General features: G+C 35.9%; 1 protein-coding gene across 1 annotated transcript in view; it reads right to left on the reverse strand.

Moving 5' to 3' along the window:
* The window catches only part of VCPIP1 (valosin containing protein interacting protein 1), a 37,363-nt gene extending 20,926 nt beyond the window's left edge, over positions 1 to 16,437 (reverse strand). Inside the window, exons 1-2 of the mRNA XM_074278810.1 lie at positions 13,431 to 16,437; positions 8,443 to 8,529 (exon numbers count right to left, since the gene is read on the reverse strand). Coding sequence (XP_074134911.1) covers positions 8,443 to 8,529; positions 13,431 to 16,134 — 2,791 coding nt within the window. The 5' untranslated portion in view covers positions 16,135 to 16,437. The remainder of the gene's footprint in view (positions 1 to 8,442; positions 8,530 to 13,430) is intronic.
* Positions 16,438 to 19,099: the final 2,662 nt, after the last annotated feature.

The following is a 19,099-nucleotide window of genomic DNA, read 5'->3' on the forward strand; positions in this document are numbered from 1 at the left end:
AATGACAAATCTATTTCTTAGCCTTCTAAATAAATAAATCTGGACTTCCCTAGGGCAAGAGATAATATTAATTTCTGAGTTCCAATCTTTATACTTACTTTCATAACTTTCTGCTAGATAACAGTAAATTAACTTCTTCTCTACACAAACCAACTGTGGCTATTAAAGAATAAAAATTATTCTTAGTAATAGTTTCTAATATCCTTTTAACTCCCAACTATTACAAAACCTAATATAGTGAATGCCTTTTACCTGACATAGCCAGGAAATGGGCCATTTTGATTATTGTGGTGCAAAAAATTAACACATAAGTATCACATATGGATTACCCAAATTCAAAGAGTGAAATTACCTTTACATAAATAATGAACATAACTTTTACAATTTAGAAAGGTAGTTTAAAATCCTATAGTATGTTGAATTTTTTTATAAACTTCATCATCATACTGACCCAGTACTTACAATGGCAATAGTTCAGTTCAATCCAGACCACTGGATATATGTGAATGTGTATGTGTCTGTGTGTGTGTGTATACATATACATATAAACACAATACATACATTACACACATATATATGTAATGCACATATGCAAATGTATGTATATGTGCATAAATAAATGTGTAGAGACAGTTTTCCTAAAATGAAAGAATATAGATCTGACCATGTCACCTTCTATTCAAACTCCAGTTCTCTACTGCTTCTAGTTCAAATAGAAAAAATATAATTCTACTTCTGTTTGTCATTCAAAGCTCTTCTCAATCCGACCCCTTCCAAACTTTCCAGTCTCTTGCACAGTACATCCTCTCTATGGTACAGCCATACTGACCTACTTGTTATTCTCCTACTTCCACTCCTTATGCCTGAATAGGGCATACAGGGAGGCAGAGCCAAAATGATAAAGTGAAAACTGAATAAGGCATACAATATTCCTCTACATTTCTGACTCTTGAAATCCTTATATTCATTCTTTCTTTCTTGGAGGCAATCAAGGTTAAATGACTTGCCTAGGGTAGCACAACTAGTATGTGTCTGAGGCCAAATTTGAACTCAGGTGCTTTTGACTCCAGGACCAAGATTCGATCCACCATGTCACCAAGCTGTTCCCTTGGTTTCTTTCAAGACTCAAATCATCATCATCATCATCTGCTTAAACCTTCTCCTGGTCCCCTAGCTGCTACTGCCTTCTCTTTAAAGGTCATCTTGTATCTACTTTATAAGTATCTTGGATGGAGCTAAATATATACATGTTGCTCCCTTCATTAAAACTAAGATTTTTGAAGACAGGGACTATTTCAATTTTGTCCTTGAATTCTCACTGTTTGGCAGTGATTGGTACATAATAGGCACTGAAAAAAATGCAAATTAACTAATACAATCCTTATCCTTAAACATTTTACAATTACATTGAGAAAATAAGGTTTATATAGAATAACTAAGCTAAAAAGCAGGAAAATATGTGATAGAAGTATAATTTGAAGTCAGAAATGCAAGGAAAAAACATCACAAGTTTAAAGCTGGAAGGAACTTAGAATTTCATCTGGTCCAACCTCTTGTAGTTTGTCCTTTATTCTCAAAGAGGACCATGACATCAGGGAGGTGATGCTGACAGGAAAAAGAATCAGATATAAATGAGAGAGGCCTGAGCAAGCTCACATGCTTCACCTCCCCTTCCAGAGCAATGAGTCCAGTGGCCATTTAGAGCTCAAAAAACTGAAGATGGCCAGGAATGCAATGAGAGACCTTGCCCTTTTTTGGCTTAAGGTGTTCAACAGGTCTCAGTTTGACTGAGGATGCATTCATTCAGTGATTAAGACTAGGTAAAAAAATTGAGGCAAAGAATCTCTTCTTTCACCTAGTCTAAATAAATAAATGAATCTGGGAGGGGAAGACCCTCAGGGTTTCTGGCCAAAGCAAAAATGACTATGATTTATATTCAATCTGAGTCAATCAGGACCCAAACAATGACCAAAAGGGGCTTGGCCTAGGACCAATTTGTGGCTAATCAACGAGAATCAGTCTAACCTCTATTTTACTGTTGAGGACACATAGGCACAGAGAGGTTAAGTAATTTGCCTAAGGTCACACAGGTCATAAGTGGACTATGTTAAGAAAAGAAAGGATCTTTGGTGACTGAAAATTATACACTGACCTGATTTATCCTAAAATGACACCTAAATTAGAATGTTGGAAAACACAAAGTCTAAGCTAAACTGTACATACTCTTTGATCCAGCAGTGTTGCTACTGGGCCTGAATCCCAAAGAGATCACAAAAAAAGGGAAAAGAACCCACATATGCAAAAATGTTTGTGGCAACCCTTTGTGTAGTGGCAAGAAACTGGAAACTGAGTGCATGCCCATCAGTTGCAGAATGGCTGAATAAGTTATGGTATATGAATGTTATGGAGAATTATTGTTCCATAGGAAATGATTAGCAGGATGATTTCAGAGAGGCCTGAAGAGACTTATGTGAGTGAAATAAGCAGAACCAAGAGATCATTGTACATAATAACAGCAAAATTATATAATAATCAATTCTGATGGACGTGGCTCTTTTCAACAATGAGGTGATTCAACCAATTCCAATATAATTGTGATGGAGAGAGCTATCTGCATCCAGAAAAAGGTCTGTGGGGACTGAATGTGGATCACAACATAATATTTCCACCTTTTTTATTTTTGTTTGCTTGCTATTTTTCTCTTTCTCATTTTTCCCTTTTAGATCTGATTTTTCTTGTGCAGCATGATAAATTTGTGAATACTTGCTATCTAGGAGAGAGGGTAGAGGGAAGGGAGGGAGAAAAATTTGGAAGATTTTAAAAGGGTAAATGTTGAAAAATATCTATGCATATATTTTGAAAATAAAAAGCTACTGTGTTTTTTTTAAAGTTTGTTATAAGACATAGAAATTATACATAATATTACAGACACACACATACACATATACATATAACTTTTATGTAAAAGTAACCACAAAAGTTGCTCTGATGTATATTAAAGTTTCTACAACATTAGAATATCAAAGAAAGAAGAAATGAGGAAATGTACTATATTGCCTTTCCTTAGAGGAATGTGGGATCATGGGTATGGAATGTTGGATATGCTGTCAGATATGTTTCAGAGGTCTAATTATTCATTATATAAAATAAAGCATCTTTGTCAGTTTTTATAGCCAACTTAACTCAATTATATCAAGCTTTTATATTTCATAACTATCTCATCTTTTTAATTTAAAAAATGCATTTTTTCAAACTTTTCTCTTTCCATTTAAAAATTTTTTATAATACTATAACTTACTACAATCTAGGTAACTATATAACTTTCCTTTTTTTTTTTAAAGTAGAGGTGAGAGGCAAATCTGTACCTGTGATTTCATACCTAGTGTGGTAACTCCTCAATGTAGGTCAATGACTCATCTGTAACTTAAGAGTCTTAGTTGCCTTAGGGCACTAAGATGCCTTGTCCATAATCACATAGTTCATGTGAGAAGCAAAACTTTGAACCCAGGGCTTTGCACTATTTAAAAAAAAATAATATTCTCTTTTCACATATGTACAAAAAACTTAACAGAAACAGTATAATTAAATAAAAAGCCAGTCTGAATTTGTGGTTCAAATTCAAAGTATTTTTAAAATGCATTTCACTAACAAACATACAAGCTATCATACTTTTGCCTGTTGTCACACAGAAAAATTAAACTTTCTGAAGCACACAGTGAAAAACTAAAATCTTTGAAAGTAACAATGAAAAATGGCTCATACTCAAGATTTTATGGAGTTCTCATCATTTCTCATCTAGTCTGCCCTCACTATAGCTTCCTAATTGGCCTTATCCACATTCCAAATCTTCACATAGCTGCCAAAGTGATAGTCCTCAAGCACAAGTCCAAAAGAGTCACTTCCTTGTTCAATAACCTTCCATGACCCCTTATTACCTCTGTCATCATATGTAAATTCCTCTGTTTGGCATTTAAAGCCTTCACAGCCTGGCTCCAACCTACCTTTCCAGCACTATAGATTATACTTTCATGAATTCAGTGGTCCAGCCAAACTGTTGTTCTTCCTGTTTCTCACTTGACACATTATCTCCAATTTCCATGACTTTGCAAAGGTTGTCCCCATGCCTATAATGCATCCCCTCTCCTCACCTCTGAATGAATGAAAAAGTATGTATTAAGCACTTACAGATGGCCAGGCACGATGCTAAGTAGTGAGGATACAAATTAAAAAACAAACAAAAAACCAACAAAACCCAGAAATCTTCAGCCCTCAAAGAACTTTCATTCTAAGGGAATACAACATATAAAGAGGAATACTGGCCAGGAAAAGGAGAGATTTTATGGGACAGAAAGAAAGGAGGGATGGGGTACAAGGGAACAAGAACATAGTAAAATTGCTTGATGGGATGTGAAGTTGAAATATGATCTGTTTATCTGAGGCCAATCAGTACAGTAGGTTAATTTGTATAAGCAGTCATCAATCAACCACTATATGTGTTTCTTCTCAATAGAAAAAAAACTTCCTTAAGGACACAAACTACTTCATTTTTATTTTTTGTCTCCCTAAGATATAACTGACACAATAAATGTTTGTTGGTTAATTTTATTTCTAATCCAATTGACTAGATTGGGGTGGGGAGGGAGAGGTTACAGCAGAAAAAACACTGGCTCTACAGTCAGAGACCTGGGGTTCAAATTTTGCCTCTGATGCTCATTACCTGTGTGACCTTAAAACAAATCACATAGTCTTCCTAAGCCAAAGTTTCCTTAACTATAACATGAAGGAGTAAACTAGACTGGCTGATGTCTGAGATCCCTGACTCTTACCTAAGATCCTATGATATATCTTTGAAGCATTTTTGTGTCTTTCCAAAACTTCCTGTCTATACAGTTTTATGAAAAGATTTGATTTTTTATTTTAGGACTGACTGCTTTGTTTAATTAAATTCTGTATTTTTAGGATGCATCTTTAAAAATATAGTGAAATTACAACTGATGATCTCTCTCTAGGAACTGATATCAGACTCAATGTAGATACCAAATGGCTTTAGCCCACTCCAAATCAGAATTGAGCAATCCATCAGCCTCTGCCTCCCTGGGAACAGGGATTATAATCATTTGCCACTCCATCAACCCCAGTACTTTTTCTGTAACTTATGATTTTAGAGAGTTGCCAACTAAATGATTTGCCCAGGTTCACATAATCAGTAGTTGTCATATGAAGGACTCTAACCAAAAATCTACATTCTCGCAGACAGACTATAGACATGACAGAAAAGAATGCCTCTACAAATAAAAATAATATTAATACACCAAAATTTTTGTAGCAGCACGTTTTGTGGTTGCAAAAAACTGCAAATAAAGTGAATAATGTAAATGCCTATCATTTGGGAAGGGCTAAACAAATCATGGAATATAATGGAATATTACCGAGTTGAAAAAACAATAAATATGATGAATACAGAGCAGCTTGGAAAGACACAAAGTGATGAAAAGAAACTAAACAGAGCCTGGAAAACAATATATACAATGAATTACATCAATATAAATAGAAAGAACTACAATCAAAACAGAATGTTATAAAATTAAAAAACTCAAAGAAGATCTAGAAGAATTTCCCCCACTACTTTAAAGAGGTTAAAGTCTGTAACTTATGTATGTCCTAATTTTTTGATAAATTGATCGTTTTTGCTGAGATTTTTTCTTTAAAGAGAAAGTTCTTTCTTTTATAAGGGATGGTTCTCTGGGAAGTGAAGAGGGGAAGGATCCAAAGGGAAAGCAGAAAATATAAAAACAAAAATATGAATAAAAGCTATTTTGAGTATTAAAAATATATCCATATATAAAAGGGAGCTAAAGTACCTAACACAAAGAAAGTTAAATTCTCCCTTGCAATTTATTTACATTAACTTTCTTTGTCAAGTTAAAATTGGTAAACCCTTCCTAATTATCACAAATCCTGAATCTTGAAAAAAAATTCAGACCTGCACTTTAATATAGTTAGTGCCAACCTGTTTCAGATTCTATAACACAAAATTTAATGTTTCCTTACAATTCTAAGTATAAATTAATGGTGTTTTAATAGCAAAAAATAAGCATAATTTAACATAGTTCTTCATCCTTATACAATCTTGTAGATTTTTTAAAAGAGGAGAAGCTCTATTGTCTCCAAAGTATTTAAGACTATTTTTAGCTTTATAAATACTTATAATTTATAAATATTTTTGCTTTTTATAGTCAAATCTTTTGCTATTGGAAAAATGACCTAAAACATACATAGTCCCCTTCTTTCTGAAAATGCAGGGGGGGGAAAAATGAAGAGTTGCTGTTCTTTCCAGTAGATATTTTCCCCACTTTTTAGGTTGCTCAATAGCGAAATAACTACAACTTATTTCTATCAGGTTAAGAAAAACAACTTTTTTGGTAGGTTAGTGTGATTTTCAAGAACTGATAATAATGAATTCCATCAAAACTAAATGTAACTTTAAATTTCTTCCATTCAAATCTTAGGGACCCAAGAGAATTGCAGAGCAAATAAGTCCACATTATTTCTTCAATCACTCTACCTAACAATGGCACAACTAGTCAGCTGCTTCTTCAAGCTTCATACCATTCTGAAGAGAAATATCATATCAATAAAGTTCTATTAAAATTAATTACTTAATTAGAATAATGTTTAACCTTCTCCCCATACTTATAAAAACTTGATTTAAGTTAGTACACATTAAAATTGTATCATTCCCCAGAGAACCACCTTCATTCATGGTCATTTGGATCATCTGATGTTATAATGAACATATTCATATTAATTTTATTAATATATTTCAACTTTTAAATTATAGAACTACACTTTTATAGCCTGCTTTGTTACTGTTTTTGATTAGTAGTTTCAGTCGTATCCTACTTTTTGGGATCCCATTTGAAGTTTTCTTGACAAAGGGACTATAATAGTTTTATGATTTTTTTATCCAGTTCATTTTACAGATGAGGAGCAGAGGCAAAGAGGGAAGTGATTTGCCCAAGGTCACAGAGCTAGTAATTACTGAGGCCAGATTTGAATTCAGGGAGATGATTTCTATTGACCCTGTACTCTTATCCATTTCTCCACCTAGCTGTTTTAACCTCTGTTTAGTATAGCATAGAATCTAGAGGATTTTTTTTTTAATTTTATTTAGTTAAAATATTTTCCCAAATTCCAAAAATAACACCAAATTTCTTCCATACCAAAAATGAGTCAAAGCACAAAGATCTCAGGATACTTGTTATTATGGATCTAATCAAACTATGATAGCTATACTACATGCTAATTGTGGTATGGTTTGGGGGTTTTCCAGGGTAAAGGGGAGGGTGAAGGGAAATGGAGCTATATAAATAGAAAATAGAGCATACAACGATCTTTTGGAACACTGGAAGAAAATTATAATTTGTCAAGTGAAACTATCCCATATGCATTGACCGATCTACAACATACATTGCTATCATTGTTTTAATGACAAGACTACAAGAAACAGATTAGGAGACAATCTTTTAGGGAGATTCAATTACAAATGGCTGGGTTTAATGCAACAAAATTTCAATAATTTACTTTTTTTTTGCCATATAGCTAAGAACCCTCATAAGAATAAACATTAAATAGGTATTTCAACCCAAAACATAATCAAGAAAAAACTAACAAAATGAAAATATTACTTTAAGTGGAATGAAAACTATAATGTAAAGTTTAATGGGACCCAGATAAGCCAAAAAATAAATGGTGATTCATAAGACCAGAGCTCCAAAGGATATAGAAGCCTGGACAATGTCTCTAGAATTCAGAGAAAGGTTTTAAATGTTAGTGAGCAAAGGAGAAAAGGATGTGTGGCCTATGACTCTAAGCATATGTGTATATGTATATATAATACACACACATATGTATATATATGTATACACATATAATATTGCATGTTAGATTAAAGGTGGAGGGAAAAGTTAATTAGCGATTAACAAATTTGGGCCAGAAAAATTGCAAATATAATAATTTATGATTATATTTTTTTAAATGCACATACTTTTTGGTTCTATTTCTATCACTGGCTTTGCTAGCTTTTTATTCTATAACCATAACTTTCTAATTTGGGGATATAGCTATTATCCCATGGACTTTGTCTGACAAGAGATTTAAAAAAAAAAAACTACTTAAATTTCCTGCTTCTGGCACTTAACAATTTTTAGATAAGGAGAAAGTAAGAAAGATCAAATTATTTAAACATTTTTAGCGATAAGACAAGAAAAATATCTGTCCAGCAGACATCAGTGTAATAACACATTAACTGATCTGACTGTTACATATTGATAATAGCTAAATTCCAGATTTTTTTTAAAGGTATACCCATTTAAATGCAAACTTCCCTATTATAAACATGACTTGAGTAGATACAAGAATAAAGTTAGAAATAAATTGTACCCATGGTTTTCTTCATTATGTTGTAGAATACCCCACCCTGTTGGAACAAGTGAGGAAGTCCCTTCGCATGAGACCAGATATCTTCTCCTGTAGAACAAAAACAGATTCAGAGTCAATATTGGTATCAGAGTCTATAATACCTACTAGAATTCATTTTATTATATCAACTAGAACAACAAAAATAATTATTTTAGAATGAGATTTTTTTGATGAAACCATTTTATATATATTCACAGCTAAAGAAAACAAAAAGTTTAAACTAGATGATCTCTAAGGTCTGTGGCAACTCCAATATTCAAAACAAAAGATTGTCCTTACAACAGTCCTATGAATTATGCAATGCAAATATTATTATTCCCCCATTTTACCCATGAGAAAACTGAGGTTCAGAGATCAGTGATTTGCCCACTAAAAAATGTGAAAACTAATAAGAGTTATTTAGCAATATATAAATGTGAGCAACTACTATCAACTATTGCTCAAAATAAAAGGGCCAAAAAATAAAAAGCAATTACTTCTTTTATAACTTCCCCTAGCAAAAGTTGCTTAGTGCTACATAAAGCACTCATGATTCTACTTCTGTTCTTGCATGGACTGCTCTCTTTTCTCATCTCCACCTTTAGATTTTCCTGGCTTCCTTCAACTCCCAGCTAAAATCCTACTTTCTCTAGGAAGCCTTTCTTGATCATTTCAACCTTAATTGAAGCCCTTCAATAGGCTTTATATGTTTAATACAGTCTCTTTTCTAACTCACCAAAAGCATTTTCTTCTTCCTACAGAAAACGCATATCTTGGACAAATTCTCTAACTCCACTTATAATTTTGTCAAATATAAATGATATTAATGAAAAAGTGAGAACTTGGGTTAAAAGCTAATCGTATTCTCAAGAGACCCATACTTTGTAATTAACTGCCATTTTCAATACTCCCATACCTTCTCTGGCTCTTGCATCAGCCCCAGAAATCCAACAGAAGGAATTATTAACCTTTTTTCCCTGTCCCTTCTTACTTAAATTGTCTATCAGATATAAATATGGTTGGAAAATTAACAATTGGATTTTCAATCAATTTCTAACAACCACTTTATAATTTTAATTAGGGTCAAAATGGTATAGTTGAAAGACTACTGGATTTGAAGTCAAGTAGCATAGGTTCTAATCCCAGAACTGCTTATTATAGTCTACATGACCTAGGTATGGCACTACATTGTCCTGGGTTCCATTTTCCTCATCTGTAAAATGAGAGTTGTATTTGATGATGTCTAAAGTCCCTTTCAGTTCTAAATCTACCATTCTATGATACCATACTTTTAAAAAAATTCAATAAACAGAACCCACAGTAGTGGCATGCCAAGTTCTAATCTAATTCTTACACAAATGAAGTGTGTATCCTGAATAACAGTAAAAATAGTCAAGGACTTAAAACTAACTGCAAATTCATAAACTGAATACTATAATTAAGATCTGATTATAAATTAAAGTTTGAGACCTAAAATTAACAAAAAATAAAAATTTTAACTATTTTGTGAAACTTAGTGGTGAAAATTTATAATTCAACATGTTCTAAGACTCACCAAAAAAATGAATATGGCTATGAACTGAAGAATCTATAACCACTAAAAAGACATCAAAATACAAATTTCTACTGCAAATAAGGAACATGTTTCTGCTACAAAAGATTTTAAAGATTAATTAAATGAAGAAAGTAATGTAATTTATTCTCTCATTTCCATTCTCTAACATAGATTATTTAGCTAAAATAGTTCCCAGGAATCATCTGTTTGCCTTTCTCCTTAATATACCCAACTTCTCAAGTACATCCTCTCTATGCAATCAATGTCAAAACAAAAAACAACAAAAGACAACACTGTGCAAATGCATCTTAAATTAGACACAAACTTTGTTAATGATATTTTATGCAAAGTTATGAAAGTTTCCCTGCTAGAGGAGTACACAGAATAATCCACAGAAAGCCTAGGGAAAGAAAGTGAAGTACAATGAGGCAATAAAGTGTCATTTTAATTGTAAAATTGCCTTTCACCCAATATTTTAAAGAAAAATTCAGAAATATAGTGAATATATTCATGTACAAATACTTCTACAGTATTCCCAACACTGGCTTTGTAAACTTGCCTGTGTCTACACAATTTCAAGGGATTTTAAGATATCAAAAATCATAGTAAATTAATATCACTTAGAATAGAATCCACACTGCTCTTTGGGAGTTGATATGGAATCAAGAAAAAGTTTATAAGTTAAATAATGGAAACATCTCTCCTTCCTAAAAAGTTTATAGTCACTGATATGAAAATTGATAAAACACAAAAGGTATACCACCATTTTATACAATTCTAAAATAAATTATTTTCATTCTCACTAAATTAGCATGTCACTTAAAACTGAATAATACAAGAGCAGTGAAACTGAACCAATAATTCAATACAGTACACTAAGTAAAATTTGGATTTAGAAGGCATTTTAATACTGTACTCAACAGTATCAAAGGATGCACAATTTACCCACTGTTTCATTTAAAGACTGTGAATAAACATTCAGATGAAGAGATGAACTTTATCTCATAAGACATGACATTTTTCAGGAAGAATCCTGAATTTTTTGTTACCTTTTTTATTGGTACTAAAACACCACACTCTATAGAAAAAAGGTTAGCTCTACACTTTGGCTAATAACCAATATTAATCACAGGGTAGATGCACCTGAGAAAGGGATGCTTTTCTGATGCAACTATAATGAATTTCATATATGGTTATTCTGAACCCAAAAATTCTATAAAACAATAACATGAGTCTCTTGACTATTAATCATCGACTTTTTTTTTTTAATGGAATATGCTAAAAGCTATCTGTTTTAATATAATATCTTTACATCATCTATTATTTTTAAGGGACATTTTTCAAAATTACATAATGCTGATATTTGAGGGTTTTATAATTTTGCTACATGGAAAATATGTTAGACTTTACCTAATAAAAGTTGTAAAGTCACAGGAATCCTTCAACTCAGGATGGAAATTAAAACGAAGTGTAGTAGTAAAGTGCCAGAAGCACCATAATTATCACCAGCTTTACTCAGTTGGAGTCATTTAAGAAATAAAACATCCTTCAAACTTTGTCTCCATCCTGAGCTCCATTATTTTATAGCCTCTTCAGTCGAGGAATCAAGTGTTCTCCATTCTTTACCAAACATACTCAAGATAAATAGGGAATGTTAGAAAATGTTAGAACTGGAAGGGACCTTAGATATCATTTAGACCAAGTGCTTCATTTTACAAGTAAAAAAGGAAGGTCAAATGACATGTTCAAAGATACATGTAGTTAATGACAAAGTTAAGATTAGGACTCAAAACTATAAACACACATCAAAAAAATGTAAATTTTATTAATATCTTATGTTGCATTTAAAGTTATAATAAATGGCCTCTTGAAGTTCAACAGAAAAAATACTGGATTTGGAATCAAAAGACTTGGGTTCTAATCCTGCCTCTGCCACTTACAATTACAATTTTGAGTAATCACCCTAGCTGGACCTCAGTTTCCTCATATATAAAATTAGAAATTTTAGAGTAGATAACACTTAAAATCCCTTTTGGTAACAAATCTCCAAACTTAAGTTTCTATATTTAAATATAAAAATTCATTGAAGGGGATGTTTATAAGCAATAATGCCATGTTTAACTAATATTTGTTTTCTGTAAACTTAATAATTAAAGAGTTACTCTAGGTCTAATTCAACAATTTACACTTCCCTTCAAATCCACTGAATTAGAATCCTTTCTGTAAAATCATTAAAAATTTGGAGAAGAAACAAACTATGACAAAGTTTTTGTCTAGGTAATTTTATAAGATCATGAGTCGGCTTATAGAAAAGTTTGGACTAGACTTTAAATTTCCTAAATTAATACTCTGTCCACTAAACCAATGCATTAATAAGATTTTAGTTTCTGTAACTTTTAGAATCCCAAAATTAAAATTTCAGGAAGAAACCTGGGCCTCTCTCTAAAAAAAAATAAACATTTAGTAGCATTTTGGTGAATAGAACCATTTATGACACTATGCTTGTAGAAATCAGAAATCTTCCAAGAAAAACAAATTAGGAAGTAATAGAATCTACATTTGTTTTCTTCATATCATATCACCATGTATAATGGTCAAACTACTAATTAAAAAAAAAAATAAGACAAATCTAAATTTGTTGGCAACATATCACTGCAATGCTATAAACCTTTCTATTCAAACTTGCTAGAAAACAAAATTATTACCTAAAACTTTAAATTACATTTCACTGGTAAGAGATTTTTCATTAATTTCAGCTGCATCACTGGAAAGGAAGTTATTCTCTCTCTAATATATTTCAAAAACAACCCTACCACTAACTACCTCTTTCTCTCTATGGCACTTTCATTACAATCAAAGACAGATTTACTGAGACTAATGAAAGACTTAAAAGCTACTAAAAAAAAAAAAAAAAAAAAAAAAGAGAGAGATGTGAACAGGAGGTAAGGACAGGAGGTAAGAATTGGAAAGAAGTTAAGAAAACACCAGCATTGAATTAGATGGGGGTGGGGAGGAAATATCAACACCAGAAACTGCAATTCATCAGACAGGAAGTCCTGAATCACCTGACCTAAGCACAGGAAAACAAAACTAATTTAAACAAAAATCAAAGGAAAAAAGGTGGGTAGACTCAACTCAACTGCCATCTAAACCTTCGAAGAAAATGAAATGCCAGACATGATATTTAAAAACTACTGCAAGTACAAATTATGTTGTTCTAAGGAATCTAAGACAGCAAAAGCACGTCTTTGCAATCTGGGTATTTATTCAGGCATGTCAAAGACCTAAAGCAAAACTGTGTTTATCCCAAGCATATATGATCTGATTTTCAGTCTCAGGGTTCTCAAGAACAGAAGGGGGCATTTTCTTCATTTTACAAAGAAGATATATGCTACATAAAGTAAATTGATCTTACCCATTAATGTTGCCAGAAGACACAAGGAGTACATTTCCTTGTCAGTCTGCTCCTGAAGTTCCTTAGAAGATATTTTGCTAGTAACAGCAATATCTTCATGTTTCACAATGTGTGCGGAGTGTGCTGCACTGGGCTGACCACCTTCTTCTTTACCTTTTAGTATTTCTATTGTTATTCTATCACCATGTTGTAAGGGCACAGGCTCCTTTTCCATTCCAGCTTTGGGGGGCATTAGCTCTTTAGGAGGAAAACCATATCGAATACATTGTAAATATGGAGGAATATCAAATTCTCTGGCTATGCTTTCCTGAAGTTCAAAATAGGTTGTTGAGGGTTTGAGTGTAAGCATTGACTGCCGGCCATCATTTGTTGTTATACGGATCTTCTTCTCCTTAGTAGATACTGGTGAATAAGGGGTCTTGGTAGGTGTAGCAGGAGCAGATGATGGACCATCACGAACGATGCTTGGGGAAACAGTTCTAGGTTGGGCTTTTTGTTCTTGTTTTAACTTCTCAGTTTTCCGTTTCTGCATTAAAGAAGCTTGTTCCGTAATGTTCTGTTGAATAGTTCTTTCAGTTTTACTCATATTTAATTCTTCCTTGTGCAAAGTTTTTGTTTTCTGCCCTGTAAGAATAATTTTAGTTGGAAGTTGAGACTCCAAATCTTGACCATGTTGTACATCTTCAACTCTCTGAACATGAGCACCATCAATATTTACAGGAGTGTAGTCATCAGGATTCTTTTTGGCTGTCTGATGCAATATGGTGTGGACAACTTTCTGAACTAGAATTTCACTCCCAAATTCACCAGGGAAATGTTTGGTAACAAGTTTCATTGCAACATCATAAACATTACTATTCAAAGACACATCACTTTCATACTGGAACCAATACACTGTTTCTCTGACCACTCTCCCACTCCATTCCAAAGTAATAGGAAAAGCTTCAGGCAGATTGTCATATTCTTTACCTTCCCAAAAATGTTTGAATCCACAACCACATTTGCCTCCAGTGGATCTAGTATTAGTTCTGTCTCCATCCAAATATACAACAGAACCATCACCTCTAACTCGTCGAACTGATGTACCATGGCACCAATTACAAGCTGTTAGACTACTTAGATTGTAGTCTGGTACCAGAACATCCTTCCCTGAATCATATGAGCACACCAGACTATTCAAAGGGAAACTATAATTTTTGTCAGGTCTCAGCTGTCCATGGGTACTTTTGGCAAGGTTATACAATTTTCCTCCTGGGCACAACCACTCAGAAGGGACATGGAGTTCAGAAAGGGCACCACAGATCAAACACTTGTGAAGGCGATTATCCATCACTGCTTTTTTTGCAGCTGCTGTTACTTCTTCAGGTTGAATTCCTATTACCCCAGTTCTCCTATAGAAATATTGATGAACATCTGCAACTAAACTAGGATGAATACCATGCTTGTCCATGAAGACTTCTTCCATAGCAGCCACAAGTCTCAGTAAATATTTGTCCTGCAAACTTCTATCTCCTCCAATCACACACCCACCATCCTCCTCAAGTTTAATATATTTTTTAATGAGGTCCTGAGGCACTCCCCATGCTTTAGGAAGTAGCTTCATAGGCAGTTTGGGTAAAGCAGCCCCTTTTATGCCAACCAAAGGAATATAGTGGTTTCGGCCAGAGCTGCTCCATGCAATGCAGATTGGTTTGTTCAAATGGCCATCTCTACCAGTGCACTTCTCTGCAGGGATGAGTCCAGGAAGAAAAGTGGCAGAATAGTCCCCAGAGCTTCTCATGCCACTGAGGGAATCCAGGAGAATAATGGGCCGGTGTAACACATTGGCAAGGCCAAAAATATGGATGTTCCTCAACCCCAAAGGTACACCCTCAGGTGGCACAAAAAGGGGGTCACATTCGTTGATAATGTCCTCCCACTCAGCAGCATCAATGAAGTCGTGAAAGAGGGCTTGATAACGAGCCAGGTGCTGCTGAAAGTGCTGCTTAAGATTCTCTCTCAAGGCATGCCAGAATAGCTCCCGGCCCACTAGAGCCCGGGACACAGCATGCACCAAGCAGTGTCCGTCCCCATCTACATGCACTGGAATCAGGCACTCCTGACTCCGGTTGGCCCTCTTAATGTCCTCCAGGGTATCATGCAAATAGAGCAGACTTCCAGATCGGTCCTTGCCATAACCCACAGTGTTGACATGCTCAGGCTCAATGAGAAAGGCGCGGTCGCCCAACAGGGCGCAGTCAAACAACTCGCCCTGATTCATGTCTCTAAGGAGCTTAGCCCTGCCCGTCTGTTTGTCCATCCCATATCGGGCCAGGATGGGCGACAGCAGTTTGCAATGATAGTTGGAGAGGCCCAGCACTTTCACCAGCTCCGTGTTCTTCTTGGGGGCCCCCGTCACCCCGAGCAGCGCGTTCCGCAGCAGGTTGTGCAGGACCACGTCCGGGTCGGTCACCTCCTCCACCCCCAGCAGCTGGTGCTGCTCGTGCCGCTGCCCGCACTCCGTGCACTCTATGCTGGCCGAGCCAGAGGCCGGGAAGAACAAACGCGCCTGGCACTTGGGGTCCGGGCAGCTCCCGGACAGGATGCGTCGGTCCTTCCGCTTCGCGAGCCCCCCAGGAGCCGCCGCCGCAGCGGCGGCCGCCGCCGGCGCCTCTGGAGGAGGAGGAGGAGGAGGGGGAGGCGGTGGCGGCGGCGGCTGAGACATCGCTCTCCGCTCTCGGGTCTCGCTCCGCGCCCCGGGCGACTCCTCAAAGGCTCATAGCCCTGACCCGCACCGGCCCCGTTCAGCCCGGCCCAGGCCCCGGCTCGCCTGACTGGCGATTCGCTTTCCTCTCCTTATCAGCCCCACTACCGACACCTAAGTGAAGGCGGAAGCTCAGGACGCGGCTTCTCTAATTGCTTCTTCACTGTCGTAGCCGTTGCCCCGAACGTAACGGCCTCCACCCTACCCCGCACACTCTCACACTCTCTCTCCCTACCCCTCTCTCACACACAGACATACACACACGCCCTCCCGAGGAGAACGCGCAGGCGCGGCCTTCGCTCTGCCCCCTGGGAATTAGAGTCTACCAGCAGTATGCTCTGACCTCAGGATAATGAAGGCTTGGGCCGGGTCAGGACTACGAGTGCCGTGAGGCAGTGCGGCTCAGAGCCCGGCGAAGAAAGAAGAGGAAGGGGAAAGTATAGAACTATGTTAATGCAAGGAGAAAACAAGATGTTTCGCTTTGCCTGCCGGGAGGTGTAGTCTAAGGCCGCTCCCTGGTCCGCCTGAAGGCGCAACCTTGAGCCACCGAGGGACCACATTTCCTAGGTTGCCCTACGGTGGTACCTGTTGCACTTCCCTACCGCTTTGCAGGATTGGGAGAAGGAAGGGTGCCGGTGAGGACCCGGTTTTATTTGCCGGGAAATAGAAAGGAAGTCTTTTGTATTCACAACACCTTTAAGTGAAAGTATGGGTAGTTCGAGGTGGAGTTTTGGGGAAATGAACAACCAGGGAAATTTTAGGCTGAGAAGGTTGAAAGGAGTTGTGGACCAATGCGGGAAGAAGAAGAAAAGAAAGGTTTGGGATTTCCCTATGGGCTCGAGGAGGGGGGAGAAAAGGGGGGTTTCTCCCTGGTCTTTCCAGCGTCTCAGCTCTTCCTATTCATTCCCTCCTCCCAACCTGGGCGGGGACGCCGGAGGGAGCCTCTAGCTAGGACTGTCTCTCCGGGAAATGAGTTCAGTTTCTCTTCCGATTCTTCTTTTCAACTCACTACATAAAGGTCAAGAGAGCTGAGTCATTTGGGACCAGGGAAGGCGTGGGCTGCCAGGAGAAGGAGGGGCAGCCCGGGCCACCACCTGCTCCAGGGAAGAACGCTGAGAATCCGACTGACTACCATCCGAGCCAGTCGAGCCTCGGTCTCCAGGTGGAGTGTTTGTTTACCTTTAAAGAGTTATTACGAACGCTTGCCACTAATTAGGATCGCGGCCACGGTCCTCTGCGCGTCTATCCTAATGAACGTTGATAAATCAATCTCTCTCCCTCCCCCTCCTTCCCTCCCCCACATTTGTGTGTGAACGTGTACACTTACAAATATCTGATCTATCTATATATCTATCAGGTTCACGAACTGTGCTGTCATCAGCACTTCACTTTTCTGGAACAAAGTTTATCTTTATGGAAATGCTGATGTTGCTTTCTGGAGACTTAGATAAACTGCCTGAACGTTTCTGTAAGTCTTGGCACAAAATGTAGACAGAAAGTACCGAGCTTGAGGTCATGTGAGCTTCAGAGGCTGCCAAGGAAACTGCCGGTCCTATGAGCTGCTTTGACTCGAGTCACATGAATATTATGAAATGAGTGCTCTGGGAGGCAGTTAGTTGTTCCCCCACTAGGATCTTGTTTTGATTCTCAACTAATTTAGCCAAAAAAGAAAAGAGGCATGTGGATCACAAAAGCAAAATAATTCCTGTTGTCTCTTAATTCTTCCTTTTTTTTTTAAAGCCCAAGTTATCTTTTTTATATAGTTTTACTATTTCACTTACCTTCACAGAATTCATTTTTAAATGCATGCAATTGGAGTGATAGTGCTCCATTGCCAAACTTTGCCAAGTTAAATAAATTCTTCCATAACTAATTGCTGAGAATTAATTCACTCTATTTTCTGTAGATGTCTGTCTCACAATGCCTGGCGCGTAGTAGGTATTTACTAAGTGCTTGTTGAATAAATGATTCCATTTTAAAAATCTTGTTTCTAAACAATTGTGATGTTGCATGTATTTTTTTAAAGCATCGCTGTAGTTTGTACAGTTATATGATTGCTTGTATATAATCAAGTAATAACTAACAAGTAGTATTTTAAGGCTCTAAGCATTTTGCATATAGTCTTTTGATCAAATCTTAGGTAAGTAGTAAAACTGATTAAAAACGAGCAAGGGTGCTGTAATAACTTCTTTCAAGAATCATATTATGCTATATTAATTTAGTAATATTTAATTTTTTCTGTATTCTGAATTATAAAAATAAGATAAAATATAATTGTTTAAAACTGACTTTCAGGTTTATGTTTTGTATATAAGTATGTAATATTGTGTGTGTGCATAATACATAATGGATAATACCCAATATCCTATAAATAAATAAATATAAATAACACTTATAGCATACAGGCTTGAAAAATATAACTTTTAGATAAAAATATTTTATCTGTTTAAATAATTTTTAGAAGTTCCAAATCCTTTTTAAACAAAAAAAATCATTACATTGCTCTTGAAAAAATACTTATTACAACCCCCCTTACCACTATTTAATCAGTTTTATTACTTGCTTAACCTCCCTAAAGCACTAAGATTATCAGAACTTTATTTAGTCCCTTTTCCTAAATTCTATTACATGAGTTGTCAAAAACTTCCACAATATCCTAGTAGAATAACTAATAATATATTTTATTCACAGAACTTCAGATTTAGGTAGGCTCTCAGCCGTCATCATCCATGTTCTGCAAACTAATACTGAGCCAAAACTGTTTTCTTTTTCAAGTAATATTTTGGTCATATGGCATACTACCACATTTTCTTAATTTTCAGCATATATACATATAAGTATAATCAAGAGGATAACCACTGAAATTAAAGAAATAACTTGAACTAGTTACTTCTAATCTAGAATTGTATCAAAAAATACTTCTTGG

The sequence above is a fragment of the Sminthopsis crassicaudata genome, chromosome 1, assembly GCF_048593235.1.
Source record: "Sminthopsis crassicaudata isolate SCR6 chromosome 1, ASM4859323v1, whole genome shotgun sequence".
Classification (NCBI taxonomy): domain Eukaryota; kingdom Metazoa; phylum Chordata; class Mammalia; order Dasyuromorphia; family Dasyuridae; genus Sminthopsis; species Sminthopsis crassicaudata.